The 18,974-nt window shown below is 40.3% G+C and overlaps 1 protein-coding gene across 4 annotated transcripts in view; it reads left to right on the top strand.

Annotated features, from left to right (window-relative positions):
* The window catches only part of ST6GALNAC3 (ST6 N-acetylgalactosaminide alpha-2,6-sialyltransferase 3), a 535,005-nt gene that overhangs the window by 211,293 nt on the left and 304,738 nt on the right, over positions 1-18,974 (top strand). For all 4 annotated transcript variants that reach the window (XM_053893750.1, XM_053893742.1, XM_053893755.1 and 1 more), the window contains exon 2: positions 18,345-18,539. In XM_053893750.1, the coding sequence (XP_053749725.1) occupies positions 18,345-18,539 (195 nt within the window). The remainder of the gene's footprint in view (positions 1-18,344; positions 18,540-18,974) is intronic.

The raw sequence follows: 18,974 nt of genomic DNA, 5'->3' as shown, positions 1-18,974 counted from the left end.
CTAAAAAACAACAACAACAACAACAACAAAAAACCCCACCACATTTGAAATCTGTTGTTTCATCAGAATTGTTTGTAGGGCAAATGTAAACCTCAGTATTGTTTAACTGCAATCCAAGAGAGGACTATCATATTGCACTTCTAATCAAAAAATAAATTGAACATAGTGGTAGGCTTACAGAAAGAGAGAGAATTAGATTTGATTAGATTAGCTTTAACCTGCCCGGAATAAAACTGTCTGCCTTTCCTGTTATTTGTCAGTGTTTATAGCTGGTTTCGTCTACAATGCTTTCACTATTATTTCCAGGCGGTAAAAGGCAGTCAAGCAGAAAAGACACTCATAAATGTCAGAAAAGAGTAAGTTTTTTTTGCATTTCAAGGGCTTTGAAGGTCAAGTTCAGCCCACTTAAGGGAAGCAGAGTGATGGGTGTGTGGTAGCATGTTGTTAGTTGGTGTATTTAGGCATATAATTTATGTGAAGTTAATGCACTTGCCTATTACTCTAAGAAAGTGAAATATCCTGGGAAGATTCTATTTATTTTATATATTTTGTTCACCTGTTAGGAGGTAAAATAAGTCAAATTTTCATAATCTGTGATGAGGAAGGGAAGATGTTCAACTTGTCAAAACCTGATCAGGTTATGGAGCCCTGTGATTCTTTCCTTGCTCCTCCTGTTAGAATTCTGTTCTATCTGGCAGCTTCCTCACTCTGGAGTATGAGGAAGAAGAGCTCTGTTAAGAATTTTGCAAACCAGTGCAAGATTTTTCCTCCAGAAGCCCTTATTGAGATGTTTTCTTTTTCTTCATGAGACTTTATTTTTTTCCCAGGAGAGAGCCTTAGCAATTACAGTTTAAAGCTACCGAAAATAGGTACGTTCTTTGATATCAAAGAGCTTCTTGAAGATTTTTCAAACTAAAGAGACCCAAAGGTTGTATTTCAAGGTGCTACTAGCACGGGCCTTTGTAGTTAAAAACTCGAAGAATGTTCTACCAAGTGGATTATTCTTTGGAGATGCTGGACTTGAGTACTGTTGCATTTGGTAAGAGGTAAGGTGTTTGAGTTTGTGAGGGTATGCTTATGTGTATTCCCACCTGTGCTAAACTGAACCTCAATAGTTACAAAGTGTTGCTGTCATGATGTAGGATGAATAGACAGAGGATGGTGGCCAGGGAATGGAACAGACATTTAGGAGCACTACTATGTGCCAGATACACAATGTGTGCTTCTTTTTTCAATCCTCATTGTTAGCATGAGAAGTGGTAGGTTACTATCTCCATTTTCCAGATTGGAGGGCCAGGGAGGTAAAGTTTATGTGTCTAGGAGCAAACCCAAATTTCCTAAATGTCCGCAGTTAGCTCACTAAGGTAGGCTCCAGAGAGGTGGAGTTAGTGGAAAGAGAATAAAGCCTGTACATCAGAGCTAATTTCTTAGGGGAAATTATGTATGTGTGTTAGGTACGAGGGAGAAAGTACAATTTCATGCAATAAAACTGTATCACTAGATAGTTCAGGGGCTGTCTTTTCTTTCCAAAGAAATGTTTTTTGGTCATCCCACATAGACCCTGCCTTGCTCCTCCTTTCCTGGGCGTCTTTTCATTTGTTATCATTCTCTTCCTTTCCTGTTGTCAGTTTCCATCTGAAAATTCCTGTGGCTTTTTACATAGAAAATTCATTTTTCTCTTTGATTTTAGCCTCCATTTCCAGACCACCTTATCCTAGAAACCTTTGTCCATGATGGTATTTTACTAACCCATGAGTGCACCATGAGTGTGTAGTCAACAAATGTTTGTTGAGCACCACCTGTATACCAAATATTGTACTAGGATGATGTATTGGCAACAAAAACAGACACAGTTCTTGCCCTTGTAGAATTTCAACCCTAATTAGAAAGATAGACATTAAGTTATTTTTTAATGAACACATACTAGTTTCCTCCGTCATATTTTCTCTCACGATCAAGTTTCTTATTTTAGGAGAACAGAAAGAACTCAGACCTTGTAGAAACATAGTGTTGGTGCTCAGTAAATATGTGTTGATTTGTAGAAAATATTACATTTCTTCAGCCCTCAGTTTTCTTGTTACAAAAGTAATGTTTTAAAATAAATATTCTTCAAGGAAAATCATCTTTTATAGTTGACAATCCAATCAACATTTGTATGGAATTTTAGTGTTTATGAAGGAAGGGGTTTTATCAGAGTTAAACCCTATAAATCTGTTAAAGGGGGGTCTCTTATAATCTCCATTTTACAGTGTAGAAATCTGTAGATAGAAACTAATTTGTTTAGGGGCGCCTGGGTGGCTCAATCGGTTAAGTGTCCGACTTCAGCCCGGGTCACGATCTCGCGGTCCGTGAGTTCGAGCCCCGCGTCGGGCTCTGGGCTGACGGCTCAGAGCCTGGAGCCTGCTTCCGATTCTGTCTCCCTCTCTCTCTGCCCCTCCCCTGTTCATGCTCTGTCTCTCTCTGTCTCAAAAATAAATAAACGTTAAAAAAAAATTAAAAAAAAAAAGAAACTAATTTGTTTAATGTGGAGCTGAGATTAGACCACAGGCTGTCTCGAAATCATCTTTTCTTTTGACTACTATTACCTCTTGAAAATGATTAAAGCAAAGCATCAAGAGATATACAAGCATCTTGATTTCCACTTACAATAACTATTTTTCACCTGAAAGCACAGAGGTAAATTATTATATTCATTTAATTTATTGATTTACCAATATTTTATTGAGCACCTATATGTGCCAAGCAATGAGTTTCCAGTACTAGGGGTCCAAGATGCAGTTCTTTTCTCCAAGGCATTATAATTTATTAGCATAGACAGACATATGACTAAACAAATACAGGACCAGGAGATAAAATATTCTTGGGGTATAATGCAAAGATCACTAGCTTTTTGGACAGTCTGGTTTGAATCCTGACATTAATTACTATTTATTAGCTATTATCCTAGGCAAGTCATTTATCCCTTTTGGCCAAAGTTTCCTTAACTGTAAAATAGGGGATAAAAGTATTAACATGCATTGCAGTTGTAAATATTAGAGGAAATGTGTGTAAAGGATCCAGTATAATCCCACATACTAGCCGGTGCTCAATTAATGGTACTACAATAATAACATGACTGAGCCAGTACAAATTTTATGTGTATAAAATTTTGCTTTATATCTGTAATTGTTTTATCTACCTATCTTCTATCTGTCATCTATCTATCATCTGTCTATCTATCTATCTATCTATCTATCTATCTATCTATCTATCTATCTATTCTCTGATTATGGACTCCCCAAGAATCTAGGGATTAATTTCCTGGTAAGAAAGTAGAAAGGCCAGGGGAAATATCTGAGAGGAGGTGAAGTTTTTTTGTGTCTGAAGACAGATTTTTTTTTGGTTTTGTTTTTCATTTTCCTGAACTGAAATTTTAGGTAGAAGGAACTATACCAGTGTATGAAGCTGTCAAAAAGCATGTCAAAAACCATGAGATGCTTACTATAGCTAAAGTAGGACATATGAGCTTGAGGAGACTGTGGGATATGCTGGACAAATAGTCATAGGTCAGATCATAAAGGGGCTTTTATATCATGCTAAGTCACTTGGACCTTGTCTTACCATATGCACAATTTTCTCTCACCTAAAAAAGAAAACGACAAGGTCAGAGTTAAAGTGATTGAAACAACTTATTTTGGTTGGTGGAGTTCTTGATTGCATGGAAAAAAAAAGAAATCTACCAAAAATTTATTCAAAAATACAAGAAATGGTATATATTGAACAAGAGTCTTTATGATTAGTGGATAATGGAGAGCTGAGATTTTTAGTGAAATATACCATTAAAAGCCTGTTAAGCCAAGGTCTGGAAGGAACATTTAGTGCCGAAATGTTACAGGTCATAGCTCCCTGGGAAAGATTTTGTCCGTTACATGGCAAGTTCTACAGCAGCAGGGAAAGGACTGAGAGTACCTGAATCCCAAGTAGAACACTCCCGGTTTTTCCCTGAAAGTCAGTATAAATATTTGATAACGTCTCCCTTTCTGTGAAGGGGCCCTCTCTCAATGGGAGTGGTACCTAGTATCCCTTAGCAGAACAGAATTATTTGTTTTCTTAAGCTTTTCTTTATGTCCTGGAGGTGGATTCTAAAAGCTCCTAAAGTATTTTGATTTTGAATTCTCATGAAAGTATTTTTTCTTTCACAGTAATTCAATCTAAAAGGCAATAAAAGTGATATATTCAGAAGTATTCAGGACTTGCTATCAGCACCACACGGGAATAAACTATCTTGCCACTTGCACATCCCACGGGAGAAAAGAATCACAATTCACATATAGGAAATATTTAATGTGCTTGCCTCCGTTTTGCTCATATTGTCTGCTCTGCTGAAAGGCAGATTTTTTTGCAGATAAAAGCTGCCCTGTCTTGCTGAACTGCTCATCTGTTTTGCTCAGGAAGAAAAACCTTTGTTAAAATCAGAGGCAAAACCTGATTTTCAAAATATTGCCTAAAAATAACAAAATGCAAGAATATATCAAAATATGCTAAGATTATGGACCAACTTCGTGCTTTGAGAAATTACTGAAAAAATTTGGAAAATACTGTTTTTAAGTGAACAGGAATTATGTGTTTTCTGAGCATCGTCTTATGAATTGGTGGTCAGGTCCTCTAGAGTGTGGAGGTGGCCTTGCCCTTGTGGCTGGGCTAGGCTGATAGATACATGGTTAAAAGAGGTGAACCATGCTGCACTCACTTGGGCTTTCAAAACTGTTCAGATTACTCATTGCTTTCGAGGTTTGTGTGCACAAGACTTCTGGCTTGGCTGCTTTTGCCAATGGGGAAGCATTGGTGAACAAGGCAGATAGAGCCTCTGCTTTTCAAGAACTCACAATACAGCAGGGAGAGAGATAGGAAGCCAGCCGTTGCAACAGTCAACAGAGATATGCTGGGGAGGATCAGTGTACCGCGGGCAAGCCCTTTAGCAGTTGTGAAAGTTCAGTCTTTGGGACCTAAATTCTGCCAAAAAACACCCACCCAGTCTGGGTCTTGGGCACCAGAACTGAGATTTTATCTAGCATAAGTTAACTCCTGTCAACTGAATGTTTCTAAATTTGGGGAAATGGCCTTTGTTCCTTCACATCTGTTTATTGGTAATTCTTCCCCTGGAACTACCTTTGTGAATATTTTTATGATAATGTTTACTGAGTAAATCTGAATATTTGACTTGTAGAACAAACAAATAATCTCCAGAGAAATCGTCATCTTTTTTAAAAAACATTTTTAATGTTGATTTATTTTTGAGAGAGATGGGGGGGGGGAGGCGAGAGGCAGAGAGAGAGGGAGGCACAGAATCTGAAACAGGCTCCAGGCTCTGAGCTGTTAGCACAGAGCCCGACACAGGGCTCAAACCCACGGACCATGAGATCATGACCTGAGCTAAAGTCGGATGCTTAACCGACTAAGCCACCCAGGCACCCCTGAGAAATCATATTTATACAGTCACATATAAGATACAAAAACAGATATTTTCTTATTTTAATAAATATGCATAGAAATGAAAATTTTCATACTCACTTTGCTTTGATTTCAGATTTTCAACAAACTAAACTCAACAGACATTTAAAATTCCTACCGTGAGGGGAAGGGAAAAAAAAGTTAGAGAGGGAGGGAGGCAAACCCTAAGAGACTCTTAAAAACTGAGAATAAACTGAGAGTTGATGGGGGAGTGGGAGGGAGGGGAAAGTGGGTGATGGGCATTGAGGAGGGCACCTGTTGGGACGAGCACTGAGTGTTGTATGGGAACCAATTTGAAAATAAATTTCAGGAAAAGAAAAATAAAATAAAATAAAATAAAATCCCTACTGTGGGTGCCAGGGCTTAGTGGGAGTGGTTTGACCAGGTGTGTTAACCCATCAGTGTCTGTATATGTATGAGAGACTGAACCTGATTCTGTTCTGCACAACTGGGTGAAAAAATATGGAAGCTTCTTTTCAGATAAGGGTTAAAAAGGAAATAATCTCTTTTGCTGCAAACTTTTTCTCAGCAGGTGCAAAATAGCTGCAATCAGGTAGGCTTTGGTAAGTGGCAGCTGCTATCTACCAAGTTGAAAGATCACAAATTCTCACCCCATTTCGATTTCAATTTCAGAGACACTGGGTTCAATTTATGAGTTTCTGAAGGCATGCCTAACTCTGTGGTAAGAAATGGGCCTTGACCACGTGTGGGGCCACATCCAGAGCCATGCCAGAAGTCTTACTTGTAGTGACACCAGCACTGCCCAGTCAGGGTACCTGGGTCATCGTTACAGTGTCATTAGACATGAAAGCCAGCTAGGATCCTGAAGACATTCCATTGTCCAGATGAAGAAATCAAGGCCTGGACAGGATAACACTCTTACCTGTGGTCACGTTGGTCATAGACTAATCAAGGCACTTGTTTCCAAGCTGCTACTTGTTTTGCTGTAGAGAGGTCAATATCCCAGGTCGAATTACTACCACCGCTGCCTGGAGCATTGTGTTGAAAGGATTCCGAAGTTGCTTCCTGACTCAAGGGGAGGGGGTGCTGTAGTTGATTAGCAGTGTCTGTCTGAGGAGAATGTGGGGGTCATGTGTTCTCTGAATTCGGTTGAATGATGAAGGTTGATTGGTAATCAAATAATTACCACATGATTTGAAGTATGCTTCAGAACAAAGTGCTCTAAAATCTTCCTGGAGGGTCAGGACCATTTCATAGGAGATGACACTTAGATTTGGTCTTGAAGAGTGATTAGCAGTTTTCCTAACAGAGAAAGGAAAGACGAAGATGTTCCACGAAGGCAGAAGAGCTGGTGCAGCTAATTTGAGGAGAAAAAAGAAAAAAAGGAAATTAATGATCGTTGATTGCCTCTTATGTGCTGGACACTAAGCTAGACCCTTTTATGTATTATCTCATTATTTAATTTTCAAAATGACTTTAAGATTTTACAGATGAGGAACGTGGACAAAGAAAATTAAGATGCTCAAAGTCATGGTGTAGGGTGAGATTTTAGTTATTGGGGCTCTCAGGGAACTTTAGTGGTAGCTATGTAGAGGGACAGTATAGATGAGGAAGAGATGATTGGGGAGGGAGGATATCATTGGTTTAGATTTGGACTATTAAATTTGAGTTGCCTCTGGGACATCTCAATAGAGAAGGCTTGTAGGCTGTTGGGAATAATGGCATTGACTGATCTGTTTATGATAAAAATATATATCAAAGACTCACTGATGACAGACCTTATACATGTATTTCTAGGCTTCTGCTTAACAGTGGAGATCATTCTGCCTTTGCTATTCTAGCACAGGAGACCATAAGTAATAAACTAATATACTTTATGTTTCATGGGTGATTCAAATTACTGCCAATGCAATATGAAGCCCAGAATTGACGGGGAAACTGTCCTACTTTGAAATTCACCTGTTCTTGGCACAGTACAATTTATTATCACCAGGAGGCCTGTGCTCTGGCAAAACTCTACTTGTGTTCAGCAAAGACTTTTGAATATATATGTTCCTCTGCCAGGGTTCAACTTCGACCTACGAGAGGACAGTGTCTATTCCCGAGGGAGATGCTGGGAGGTGCCACAGTTGACATCTGTGTATGGATGGGTTATAACATGCATGTGTGTGCAGGGTCACCTAGCCATGTCAAGGAAAGAAGGCTTTCCAACTTCAAAAAGAAGGAAAAACACCCAAAAGGCATTTATGTTGGCAAATTCCAATGTCCCGGAGAACTCCCGGACTCTTTGTTATTCTTTCTTTGTGCACTGTGGTTATGGCTCCTTTAGAGTACAGGGTAAGGGACAGGCGTTTAAAATAATCCTGATCCCATTCCTGATTCTTTTTATTCTCTAGGATGATGATGATGATGATGATAATGGTGACGACAATGATTTTGATACCACCATACTTCATTGATTTTAAAATGTTGTTTTTTTTTTTTCTCATATCTAAGAGGGAGGTGTCTTTGTATACTCCATACCACCTTGCAGTCACTACCAGCCTGCAACAAAGCTAAATTCTCCCAGATAGGATTTGCGTTGTTTCAAATGGTCACCTGGGGATACTACCAACCTGAGACCACTTTAAATTGAATTATTTACTGCGATTTTTCTTGAGTCATACCAGTAGTGTGAAGCTGTATCAAAAACCTGCATGAGTACCTGCCTGTGGTTCGAATTCTCAGGGGAGACTATTTTTCCTTTCCCTTTTCTTGCTGTGCCTTTCTGAATGGCAGCTTTATTTCTGGAATATTCTAACTTTAAGGAAATCTCATTTTGGTGTCTTGGCTTTTTGCAGAGGTCTATTATTAGACTTCCCATCTTGCTTTTCTTTCTTACCATATTTAGAGTAACTGTGTATCTAACAATTGATGGTATCTTAGAGTTGATGAAATACTGTTAACAATAAACGCTAACATTTACTGAGCACTTTCCCTTTGCCAGGTAGTGCTTTTAGGGTTCTTCTTATGTAGTAAATCATTTAAACCATTAACAATCATAGGGGGCACCTGGGTGGCTCAGTCAGTTGAGTGTCTGACTCTTGATTTCACCTCAGGTCATGATCCCAGGGTCCTGGGATTGAGCCCTGAGTTGGGCTCCGCAAAGAGTGTGGAGCCTGCTTAAGATTTTCTCTCTCGTATGATCATTAAAGCTTCTTCTGGGGTGCCTGGGTGGCTCGGTCGGTTAAGTGTCCTACTTCGGCTCAGGTCATGATTTCGCAGCTCGTGAGTTCGAGCCCTGCATCGGGCTCTGTGCTGACAGCTCAGAGCCTGGAGCCTGCTCTGGATTCTGTGTCTCCATCTCTCTCTGCCCCTCCCCTGCTCACACTCTGTCTCTCTCTCATGCTCTCAAAATATAAATAAACACTTAAAAATATTTTTAAAAAAAGATTTTCTCTCTCTCTCCCTCTGTCTCTGTCCCCTGCTCACATGCTCTCTCTTAAAGACATGCTTTCTCTTAAAAACAAACAAAAACCTGTTAACAATCATATTGGGTAGGCACTATTATTTCTTCAATTTTAGGTGGGAAAACAGGCACAAAGAGGTTAAGAACAATGTGCCCAAGTTGACATATATTGACTCATTTAGTGTAACTTGACCACCTTGAGTCTACAGATAGGCTGCTGGTGAGAATCTGTTTCATCTTTGTAAAGTGCTTGCTGAGCACAAGTCTCTCCTCTCAGAAAATGTGTCATCGTCCTTATTACTACCACAGTTATCCTTCTGTTACCCACGTCTCATTCACTGAAGTTGGATTCTAGCTTTAAGTGTTGTCCAGAGACAAGAGTTGGTTTTCTTTAAAAAAGTGCATTCTTTAAGTCTTTTCATTATGTACCCTATAAAGGTTGTTGCTTTAAGCAGGTTTGCTGCCATTCAGATCTGCAAGCTTCCAAGCAATTCTCAGAATACTCCAGTTCTTCTTACTTCACTTTATATTCCCCCATCCTAACACTTTCCCCCACCGCCCCACCATACCCACGTCAGATCTACAAGCGAGGTGAATTAAGAGGAAAAAAGAAAAGAATACTTTGTGTAGAAAACATATTTCCCCTAATGATCCCAATTTGAAACTTTTCAGATAATTTACTGCTTAAATTTAGAAGAGGATACTTTTTTTTATTTTTTTTAATGTTTATTTATTTTTGAGAGAGATAGAGTGCGAGTGGGGGAGTGGACACAGAGAGAGGAAGACACAGAATCCGAAGCAGGCTCCAGGCTGTGAGCTGTCAGCATAGAGCCTGACATAGGACTCAAACTCACCAGCCACAGATCATGACCTGAGCCGAACTGACTGAGCCACCCAGACGCCCCAGGAGAGGATAATCTTTAATCCTCAATCTTTCCTTGTCTCCTTCATTCTTTTCATTCTTCCACACATATTGACTGAATATCTTCCAAATTCGAGAAGTTGTGCTTGAGGGTGCTCGAGATGTTTCTCAGATGTTCACATTCTCAACGACTGATTGCAAACAAAACTAGAGGGGAACCTTTCCCTTCCCCCAATCTCTCACCACCCCCCCCCCCCCGCCCCACCTCCTCCTTTCCTGTTTCCTCCATCTTCCTTCTCCATCCACTCCATCTCGGCTCAGTCTCATCCATGACCTGGAAGCCAGGGAGGGATACAGGCATTAAGGAGGAGACACCATTTGAGTGGAATTATTTGTGAACTTGTAGAGATGAGGATGGGTAGATGCTCCCAGTGGGGAGCAGTCTGGACAACGTCACAGGACCTGGGTAGCAAAGGAGCGTTAGAGAATGGTGAAATGCAAGCTTGAAACTGGGAGGCATGAAAGGACAGAGGGGCATGAGACTTCCGAGCACCCCCACTTCCCTCTCTACTTCACTGATTACAGGGAGAATCCTTTGGGGTGATGGGTCTGAAAGTGTTTGTAAATATATATGCTGTACAATGTTAATGTCCTGTAGATTCACAGAAAAAGAAAGGGTCCCCATCATCATTGTCTTCGTGGTTATCATTCTTGCCTTTATCGTGGTGCCTCTGGGAATGACCTCCTCCCTAATGGCACCAGGATCCCCAGACTTTATCCTTCTGTTTACTAAACACCTTGAAAGTAAGAATTGGATTCTAAGAGATGAACTCATCTCTGCAAGAATGAAATATGCCAAGCAAATGTTTGCAGAAACCAACAAAGGCCAGTGGGCCATTAGGTGACTGAAAATAAAACAAAATCACTTGCCCTGGTTACCTAATCATCTTCATTGTGTCTGCTTATGTAGCACCTCCCTTCCCTCTACAGAATGCCAGGGGTATGGAGAGACAATAACAGGCAGACTAGGGGATATTGGTTCCCCTAAGTTCAAGAATTTAATGAAAAACAGAGGTAACTTCAGGGCCATCTACTCCAATCTCTGATGTTCTTATCATGAGAACCTGCCCTTTGGATTAAAATTCTCTGTGTCTATTGGCACAGCCACACTGAGAGACTTTGCTTTCTGGGCCCTTCATTCTACATACTCAATACCAATCTTCAGCTCTATCTTATGTTTCTGAAGAACTTTGATTCCTTTCTGCCATGTGAAAGGGCATGTGCTGAAGCAGTACGATAAAGATGAAAGGCAAAATGGGATAAACTGGTTTTATATAATTTTTCAAAATGAAATAAACTCAAGTCAATGTGGCCACGATTGTATTCATTTGATATTTTAGCAGTTTGAAAATCAAATCAGGGCAGAAAACCTAAATCCCCTCTGCAAATAAAATAAGAAAAAAATGTGTAGGCACACAAAAACCTCATTGACGGTTTTCATTATGGTTTTAATATAGGTGTCAAAGTTCAGTGTGACCTCTTATCATGTCATCTGACAGACTTATAATGCTCAGGTTAACTTGAGCTTCTCTGCAGTGTTTACAACTATAGGGAGTCTCCTTTGGGGAAAAAAAAACCTGAAGAAATTTTGGCCACTTACAATTTTTCCCTAGGATTAGCTTTTTGTACAGAATAACGTATGACAGTGGTGCCCACGAGAACTGTATTGCCTTGGTTTCCGTTTGTGGGTTTTGTAATTCTTGCTGAATTCTACCTATGTCTGATGGTGACATGTTGCCATGGATTCCAAATTCTTAAAGGAGGTCACCATACTGAAGGTTGTCTATTACTTAATTTTTTTTATGAAACCGTCAACATTATGCTGTTTAGCTGCATCTTCATTGAATAAACAGAAAACGGCAGAACTGTGGAGCTAAGAAAGGCATGTCTGTTTTACCATGTTAGTCCCTACAAACTACCTGTAATAGGGCTCCATACCATTGATTGACAAAGGGCACCGAATATTCTGTAGCCGGAGTAGAGGAATAATTGCTTTATTTTCCCTGAGTGCTAACCAACGGTACCCTAAAGTTGTCTTGTTAATACTGGGAATAAAGCCAGAATTAAATTTGCCCACAAATTACTGATTTTGAGGTAAATATAATTACCATGCTTCAGATCAGCCACTTAATTTTCCATATGAATTATTTTGTTTATTGACAAAATGTATTACAAAATCTACTTAGGGCTAGTGCCAGTTTTTAAAATCTCTGAACCACTCCTCTGAGAGTATTCCCTTTGGTATGAGTAAAATGGACAACTTAGTTGACACACATACTAGAACACAGGCTTTGAGTTCAATGCCTGTGTGTATTATTTCCTTGCTCTGTGACCTTGGGCAAGTCACTCACCCTCTCTACATCTCTATTCCTTTGTGTGGAAAATGAGGGTTACACAAGTATTTCTCCAACTAATTGCACTCATTAAATATTATCTTCTATTAAGACGGTGATTGGAGCACCTGGGTGGCTCAGTCGATTAAATGCCTGATTCGATTTTGGCTCAGGTCGTCACCTCCCATTTTGTGAGTCTGAGCCCAGCATCTGGCTCTGGGCTGACAGGGTGGAGCTTGCTTGGGATTCTCTCTCTCCCTCTGTCTCTGCCCCTCCCCCACTCACACTCCTTTGTGCATGCTGTCTCTCAAAATAATAAGTTTTAAAAAAAGATTATGATGATTGTTCATACATATACACTATATCTGGACTTTAATCCTAGTGCCCCTACTAGGACAAGGACAGCCAGTTGCTAAAAGTATCCATTGCAGTTCTCATATTGAGAATTTAATGTCTATTAGTGATATCTGATGATGTGGTGCATGTTGCTCTTGTCCTTGTCTTTCCAACAGGCTGTTTCCCACCTCCTCATTCATTGACCACACCATGTCCAGAGTGAACTCTCCAAAATCAAACCTGATCCTATCTCACACTTAGACCCCTTCTTTGGTTTCTGTGGTGTAAGTCCAGATTCCCTGGCATGATATATAAGACCTTCCACGATCAGATTCCTTTCTGCCTCTCTAGGTCCACTCCCTCCACCCTCCTCAAAGCCTACTCTCAAAGTGTATTTCTTTTAGGTTATCACATTTTCTTCAACAGCTTTATGGATTGTGAAGTGCTGCTTATTCTCTCATGTTGACCTTGTTTGGCATTCCCTACTCTCCTAGATGTCCTCAATGATTTTATCACCAGCTGTGCTGCCTAAGTATGGACTCCACGAAATTAGGTCTGACCCTCTTGTTATCACCTCCCTTTCCTCACCCCCCTCCCAACAAATGGGTGATATTTTCTCCAGAGTTCACTATAGTTTAATAAGCAGGATCCAGTTTGTTGATTCAATAGATAAACAGAACAAATGAAGATTTTATCTGTATACTCTGAGCTTTGCTAATTCATCCTTGTACAAATGAGAAGCAGCTTTATTGTATTTTGGGAGAACCACATTTGGAGCTTGGCCAATGACACAAGGTAGAATTAATTTCATGACACAATTTCTATATGGTAGAAGAATTTGTATTTGATAAGGTCACACATACGCAATGGGTAGGCACTCGTCAATGTGTGAGGTGTTTGAGTACTGATATAAATAACACAGTCAACCCAAATATTTGTTATTGGATAAATGACAGCATATGGACAAAAATATATACAGTTTTACCCTAGAAAACAACTACTTCAGTCATTAAATAATACTATTTAAATAAAAAATATAGCTTTATACTATTGTTTATCATTTATGAAAAAGAAACAAAACATCTAGCAACTGACTATATTAAAAGATAAAGATTTTATCTTGAGGTTAAAGGCTAATTCTGTGGTAGAAAGAATAAAAACATACAAATGTTAATATAGCTTGCAAATTTGCTAGGTACAAATATTGGCAATTGTTTTTTCCCTAAATCATGAATTCTCTGTGGATTTTATTTTGAAATAGGTATTTCTGCTATAAGTCTGATAAATGATATTCCAACTCTAAAGAGCAAGCAACTAGAATGCCACATTTTTGATGCATATTTTTGCAGCACAGAGGGGATTAAATTCTAAATGTCTCAGCTGTTAAAGGCCCCTTCAGACTTGCCCAAAATGAGGAACAAAGAAGGAGAGAGCTTTCCCTAAAGCAATTCATCAGATCTATTTGGGCACAGTGACATTCTATCAGAGCTTGTGTGGTTAAGTTGCACTGAGTGGTTCAAGGGTGTGCAGCTGCTTGGAACATTTGAGAAAAAGATATCTCCAAGTTTTCTTCATGCATTCACATGGGCTGGCCAATTCTTACCAACTGGCTAATGGCCAACAAGGCTCTGACAGTTAGTAGTTACATCATCATAATAACATCTCCCATTTTTGAGTGCTCCCTGTGTGCCAGAACTGTGCTCTGCATTTTGCACCTGTTGTGTCACTTAGAAGCTGATACTTCTTCCTTTTTTTTTTTTTTAAATAGGCTCCATGCCAAAGGCAGAGCTTGAACCCATGACTCTGAGATTGAAAGTCACATGTTCTACATTGAGCCAGCCAGATGCCCCTAACATTCATACTTCTTATCTTAAAGGAATGACCTATCAAATGTAATGCCAGTTTTTGCAGTACGAAGAGTTTGTCAGAGTGAGTTTTACACATTATAAACTTGATGAGTACTTACTGTTGTTTTTTCTCACCTAGTTGCTGGCTGTTGGATCTAGGAGAGGCTCTGATTACTTCAGCAAGGCAGCAGTGATCACTTCCATACACAGACTGTTAGACCTAGAACACATATAAAAAAGTCTTCTCCTTGTCTGAGTGTTGATGGACTCGAAACAATTGCTAGAACAAGCCACTGATGGAATAAACTTAAGTTACTGGAAACAAGGCAACGTGGATGGCAATTTCAAATAAGATGTGAAGAATATTTAGAATTATAAAGCATAGCACTTTTATGCTTTTATCCTTTCATTGTCCTAATGTTAAGATGGATGGGGCAGATAATTGCATCTGACTGAGTGTATCTGGCTTACTATATTTTGTGTTATGGTTTGCACCCTGTCTGCTTCCCTACCATCATCTTCCCCCACATACCATCTGTGTGTTCTTTTTACCAAAAGATTTGCAAATTTCTGACCAATTTAAGGCCTTAGTTTATGCTGTTCCCTCTGCTGGAATGCCCTTCCCATCTCCACTTGTCTAACTCCTCCTCATTCTTCAGGACTCCATTTGAATACTGCCTCCCCAAACAAGCATTCCCTGAATTGTCCCACCCACAACCCTTCCCACTTCCTCTGGGCTGGCGCAGTGCCCTGTGTGTACCTCTACTACCTCATTTGATAGGTGACATTACACATTTCTGTTTACTTGCCAGCTGCTCTAAGGTGTATCTCTCTGGAAGCTTGAAGCATGGTCTGTCTTTTATGGTTTTATTTCTCCTTTTCAGCACCTCACCAAATCTACACAGAATATGGGCCCAATGAGTGCATGTGACTTGAAGGAATAAATACATTCATATGTATCATACACATTTGTATTTTGTTACTTCCCCAACTCCCCATCCCTCCCCTACCCGCCCCCCCCCCCCCCCACACACACATTCTCACTGCCTTCTGGTGTGGTAGACTTTAAAAAGCCTCATCCACGGTTTTTATTGTAATTGCTAAAGCTCAAGGTCACGATTTGGCAGGAATGACTGCTAGAAGGATGCACATCAATGCTGTGTCCTGCTGTCCTTGCTGTCTGGAGTACAGGATGTGTTTGAAATTATACCTTTTCTAGTGAAATTTCAGGGTGGTTTTATATCAGCACTATGAGAATGCTTTCATGTTAAATAAGAATGTTGAAACATAAAGAAAGGCAAAGAATCAGGTCCAGGCAAAGCCTGAGCTATGAAAGGAACACCTCTGCCCACCGCAGAATATGATTCCAGGTCAAGCACAGAGGAGTCTGTCTGGCTTCCACTCTCCATTTGCTCCCCTTATCCTCTCTGTGCTCATTACTTGGTTCCCTTTGATGAAACATGGGAGGCAGACATGGATTACTAGGGAGCAGGCTTTTACAACTGTGATCTCGTTCCATTTTGAAGTTGCTCTCAAAATGGTTGATTTATTTTCCTCTCATGTATGCATTATGTATGTGTGGCTATGCGAGATCTGTGAATTCAGAAAGGCCCTCTGTACCTTTGTCCCCAAATCCCTATCCATGCAATGTAGTGCAGCAACCAGTAGAACCAGAGAGCCACGCAGGGCTTTGGAATAGACAAAGACACAAATCCCATCTGGGTCTCCTTCAAAGAAAACTGCTGTTTTGCAACAAGCTACCGGGTGGCGATAAAAAAGGTTCTTACCTGTTTACTTAATGGGTGACTGGCCCCTTTGCTTTTATTTAGCCATCTGTTCTGGTCTATGTCCCTTTAAACTTGTAAGATCCATCACCTCATTTAAGCTGTTACCTTGACACATTGCAATGTTGTGGACATAATGATTCCACAGAGGAGCAAATTAAAACAGTTTTTCATGATTAGAAGGTTAAATGAGGTAAGGCTGTGGTAGTTAGTGGTGAGATAAGGAGTTTTGAGGAGGCAGAACTCAAGGGACTTGCAGGTGATTGGAAAATTAGGCTGGCTAGACAGAAGGACGGGGCTTTTACAAATTACGGAGCTGAGCAAGAGCTAAGACCTCCTTTGGGGTCTCTGACTTCTGGGGGGCTTTAGTCTCCTGTCCTTGCAGAGACTGTGATCATGGCCAGGGAGGAACAGGGGCCGGCTTTGGGTTTCTTTTCTACTTTGGGACATTCTGTGAAGAGCAAAACGAAGTTTTTTCACTAAGAAGTGATAAGCTGGAAACACAACAACATACATCAGGTCATTCCTGGATAGTTATTTGGCTTCCTTTAAGTTTGAAGAAGAATTGAGGGCCAATCCCAGCTTTGTGGAGGAATATCTGATTGTGTCTTCACCCTGGACTTCAAGGCATGGCTGTTCCTGACATCTGCCCTCTGCCCTGCTCTTTCTTCTTGCTCTAGACCTGACCCTCCACCTGACTCCTGGATGGCTCCATTCAGGTGACCCACCATCTGGATAAAAACTAGGACTTAGGAAGCCCAGGGTTTTTAAATCATTTTGTACCCTTTTAAATCATTTCTTACTCTGACTGCTCTGGTTTCTCCTAATATAAACAGTATTCTTGTAGTAACATGGACTCAAAATTTTCCATCTCACCTCTATCCAATCAGGAGCCATGTTCTCTGCTTACCACCTACGTTGAGTTTCTCATATTTTTTCTACCTTTGTACTCCCCTTGCCACTGCTCTAGTTTGCATCCCTCATTACTTTTGTCCTAGCCAGTCAGAATAGCCTCCTAACTCATTGCTGTCTGTCTTTAGTTCCTCCCTGCTTCAAAACATTTTAAACAGTGACGTTTGATTATAACTTATAACAGTTATAATTATAATTATAATTAAACAAGCAACAAACAAAACCTCCTTTGGTTTTCTATCACCTACCACCCTCGATAGACCTCTCAGCTTGGTGTTGTAGGCAGTCCCTAAAGTTATCATTTGTTGTTTCCAGCCTTTTCTCATCCTCTGTGCCCCAGGAAGACAAAGTTCTGTGTAGCTATGAATCACCCCATGTTTTCTTGCCTCCTTGCTCTCTTCCCTCTACCTAGAAAGCTTCACTCACATATCTCTACTGATTAAAATTCATGCATTTTATCCAGCTCAATCTCAAATACATCTCTGCTTTCCCCACCCCAGTCAGATGCATTTGCTCTCGTTCTTGTTCCATGGCAACCCATTAAGGGGGATGTTCTTAAGCTGCTTCGCATGGATTTTTTTCCTACTTTTATTGTTAGCTTTTTGAGTCTTAACTTTTGCATAGCCTTTCACAGCACAGGCAGCTTCCTGCCTGTAGCAGGTGCTAGATATAGAAATAAAGTAATTGCTGATAATTTGTCTACAAGGATGGGAAAAATCCATTTATTCATTCACTCAAATATTTCGTGGGTGCCTACAATATGTAAGGCAGTGTGTTATGGACCTGGGATCCAGAGATCAGTATGACAGTATATTCTGGTTCTCTAGGAACTCGCAATTAGATGGAGGAAAAGTCATATAAATAATTATGCAGTGAAAACTGTGCAACCATAGACGTGCCTTCAAGGTATGGGAGTGCAGGACTCTGTTAGGTTAGACAGGTTGGGGTGAAGGGATGGTGGTGGGAGGCGATGCAGCAGTTAGGAAGGGTTTCCTACAGTTGGGAATGTCTGATTTGCGTTTTGAAAATTGAATAGAAGTTGTTGAGGAATGTGGGGAAGTAAGGAAGGGTAGGAATGGAATGGAAAGATAATCTAAGAAGGCTTCTCTGCTTGTTCTCAGAGGCTGGCTAAAGCAAACTGGTCACCAAATGATTAAATTCTGTCTCCAAATGAAATCTCCTAAATGACACAGTCCTTTTATCCCTTTGAAAGAAAAAGAGAGGGAGATAAAGGAATCTCCCTCTGTGACTACTTTTGGTTGGTAATCATTCATTCATTCATTCATTCTTCTTCTTTTTAATGTCTTGTAGAGAAAGTCTATGATTGCAGTGAGCTTCATAGCAGCGTTCCTCTTCCTGCTGGTTGTGCGCCTTGTAAATGAAGTGAATTTCCCACTGCTGCTAAACTGCTTTGGACAGCCTGGCACAAAATGGATACCATTCTCCTACACATATAGGCGGCCCCTTCGAACTCACTATGGATACATAAATGTGAGAACACAAGAGGTAAGACCTCAGAGGGTTTCCTAGGATTTGTGGATATCCATGGTAACAGTTTTTCTTTAGGAGCAAAATGGTTTCCAATCACTGAACTTACTCCCTCTGCCTCTCCAAGCTTCTTTGGGTCCCTGACATCTTCTGTTTTCTCATTCTTAGACATTGTGACATACACATGTCTAATGTCTGCTGCCCCTCCTACATCAAATCTTCTGATTGTCTAGCTTCATGTGGAGTTGAGGAGGCAATTACTTGTTTTCCTGGTGTTTTAACATCCATCTCTTTCTATTGCAAAACTCTGGTCAGCAATTACCAGCTGGAGAACTGGCTGGCTTTATTTCCTGGAGGTCAACTTGTTGGGGGCAGCTCTTTGTAGAACGGCAGAGAAGCATTTATATTCTTTAAAACTCTGTAATCCTTAGACCTGGAGCTAGAAAGGCCAAG

The sequence above is a fragment of the Panthera pardus genome, unplaced genomic scaffold (assembly GCF_024362965.1).
Source record: "Panthera pardus isolate Hobbes unplaced genomic scaffold, ASM2436296v1 HiC_scaffold_11, whole genome shotgun sequence".
Taxonomy (NCBI): domain Eukaryota; kingdom Metazoa; phylum Chordata; class Mammalia; order Carnivora; family Felidae; genus Panthera; species Panthera pardus.
This window is presented reverse-complemented; position numbering and strand designations above follow the sequence as displayed.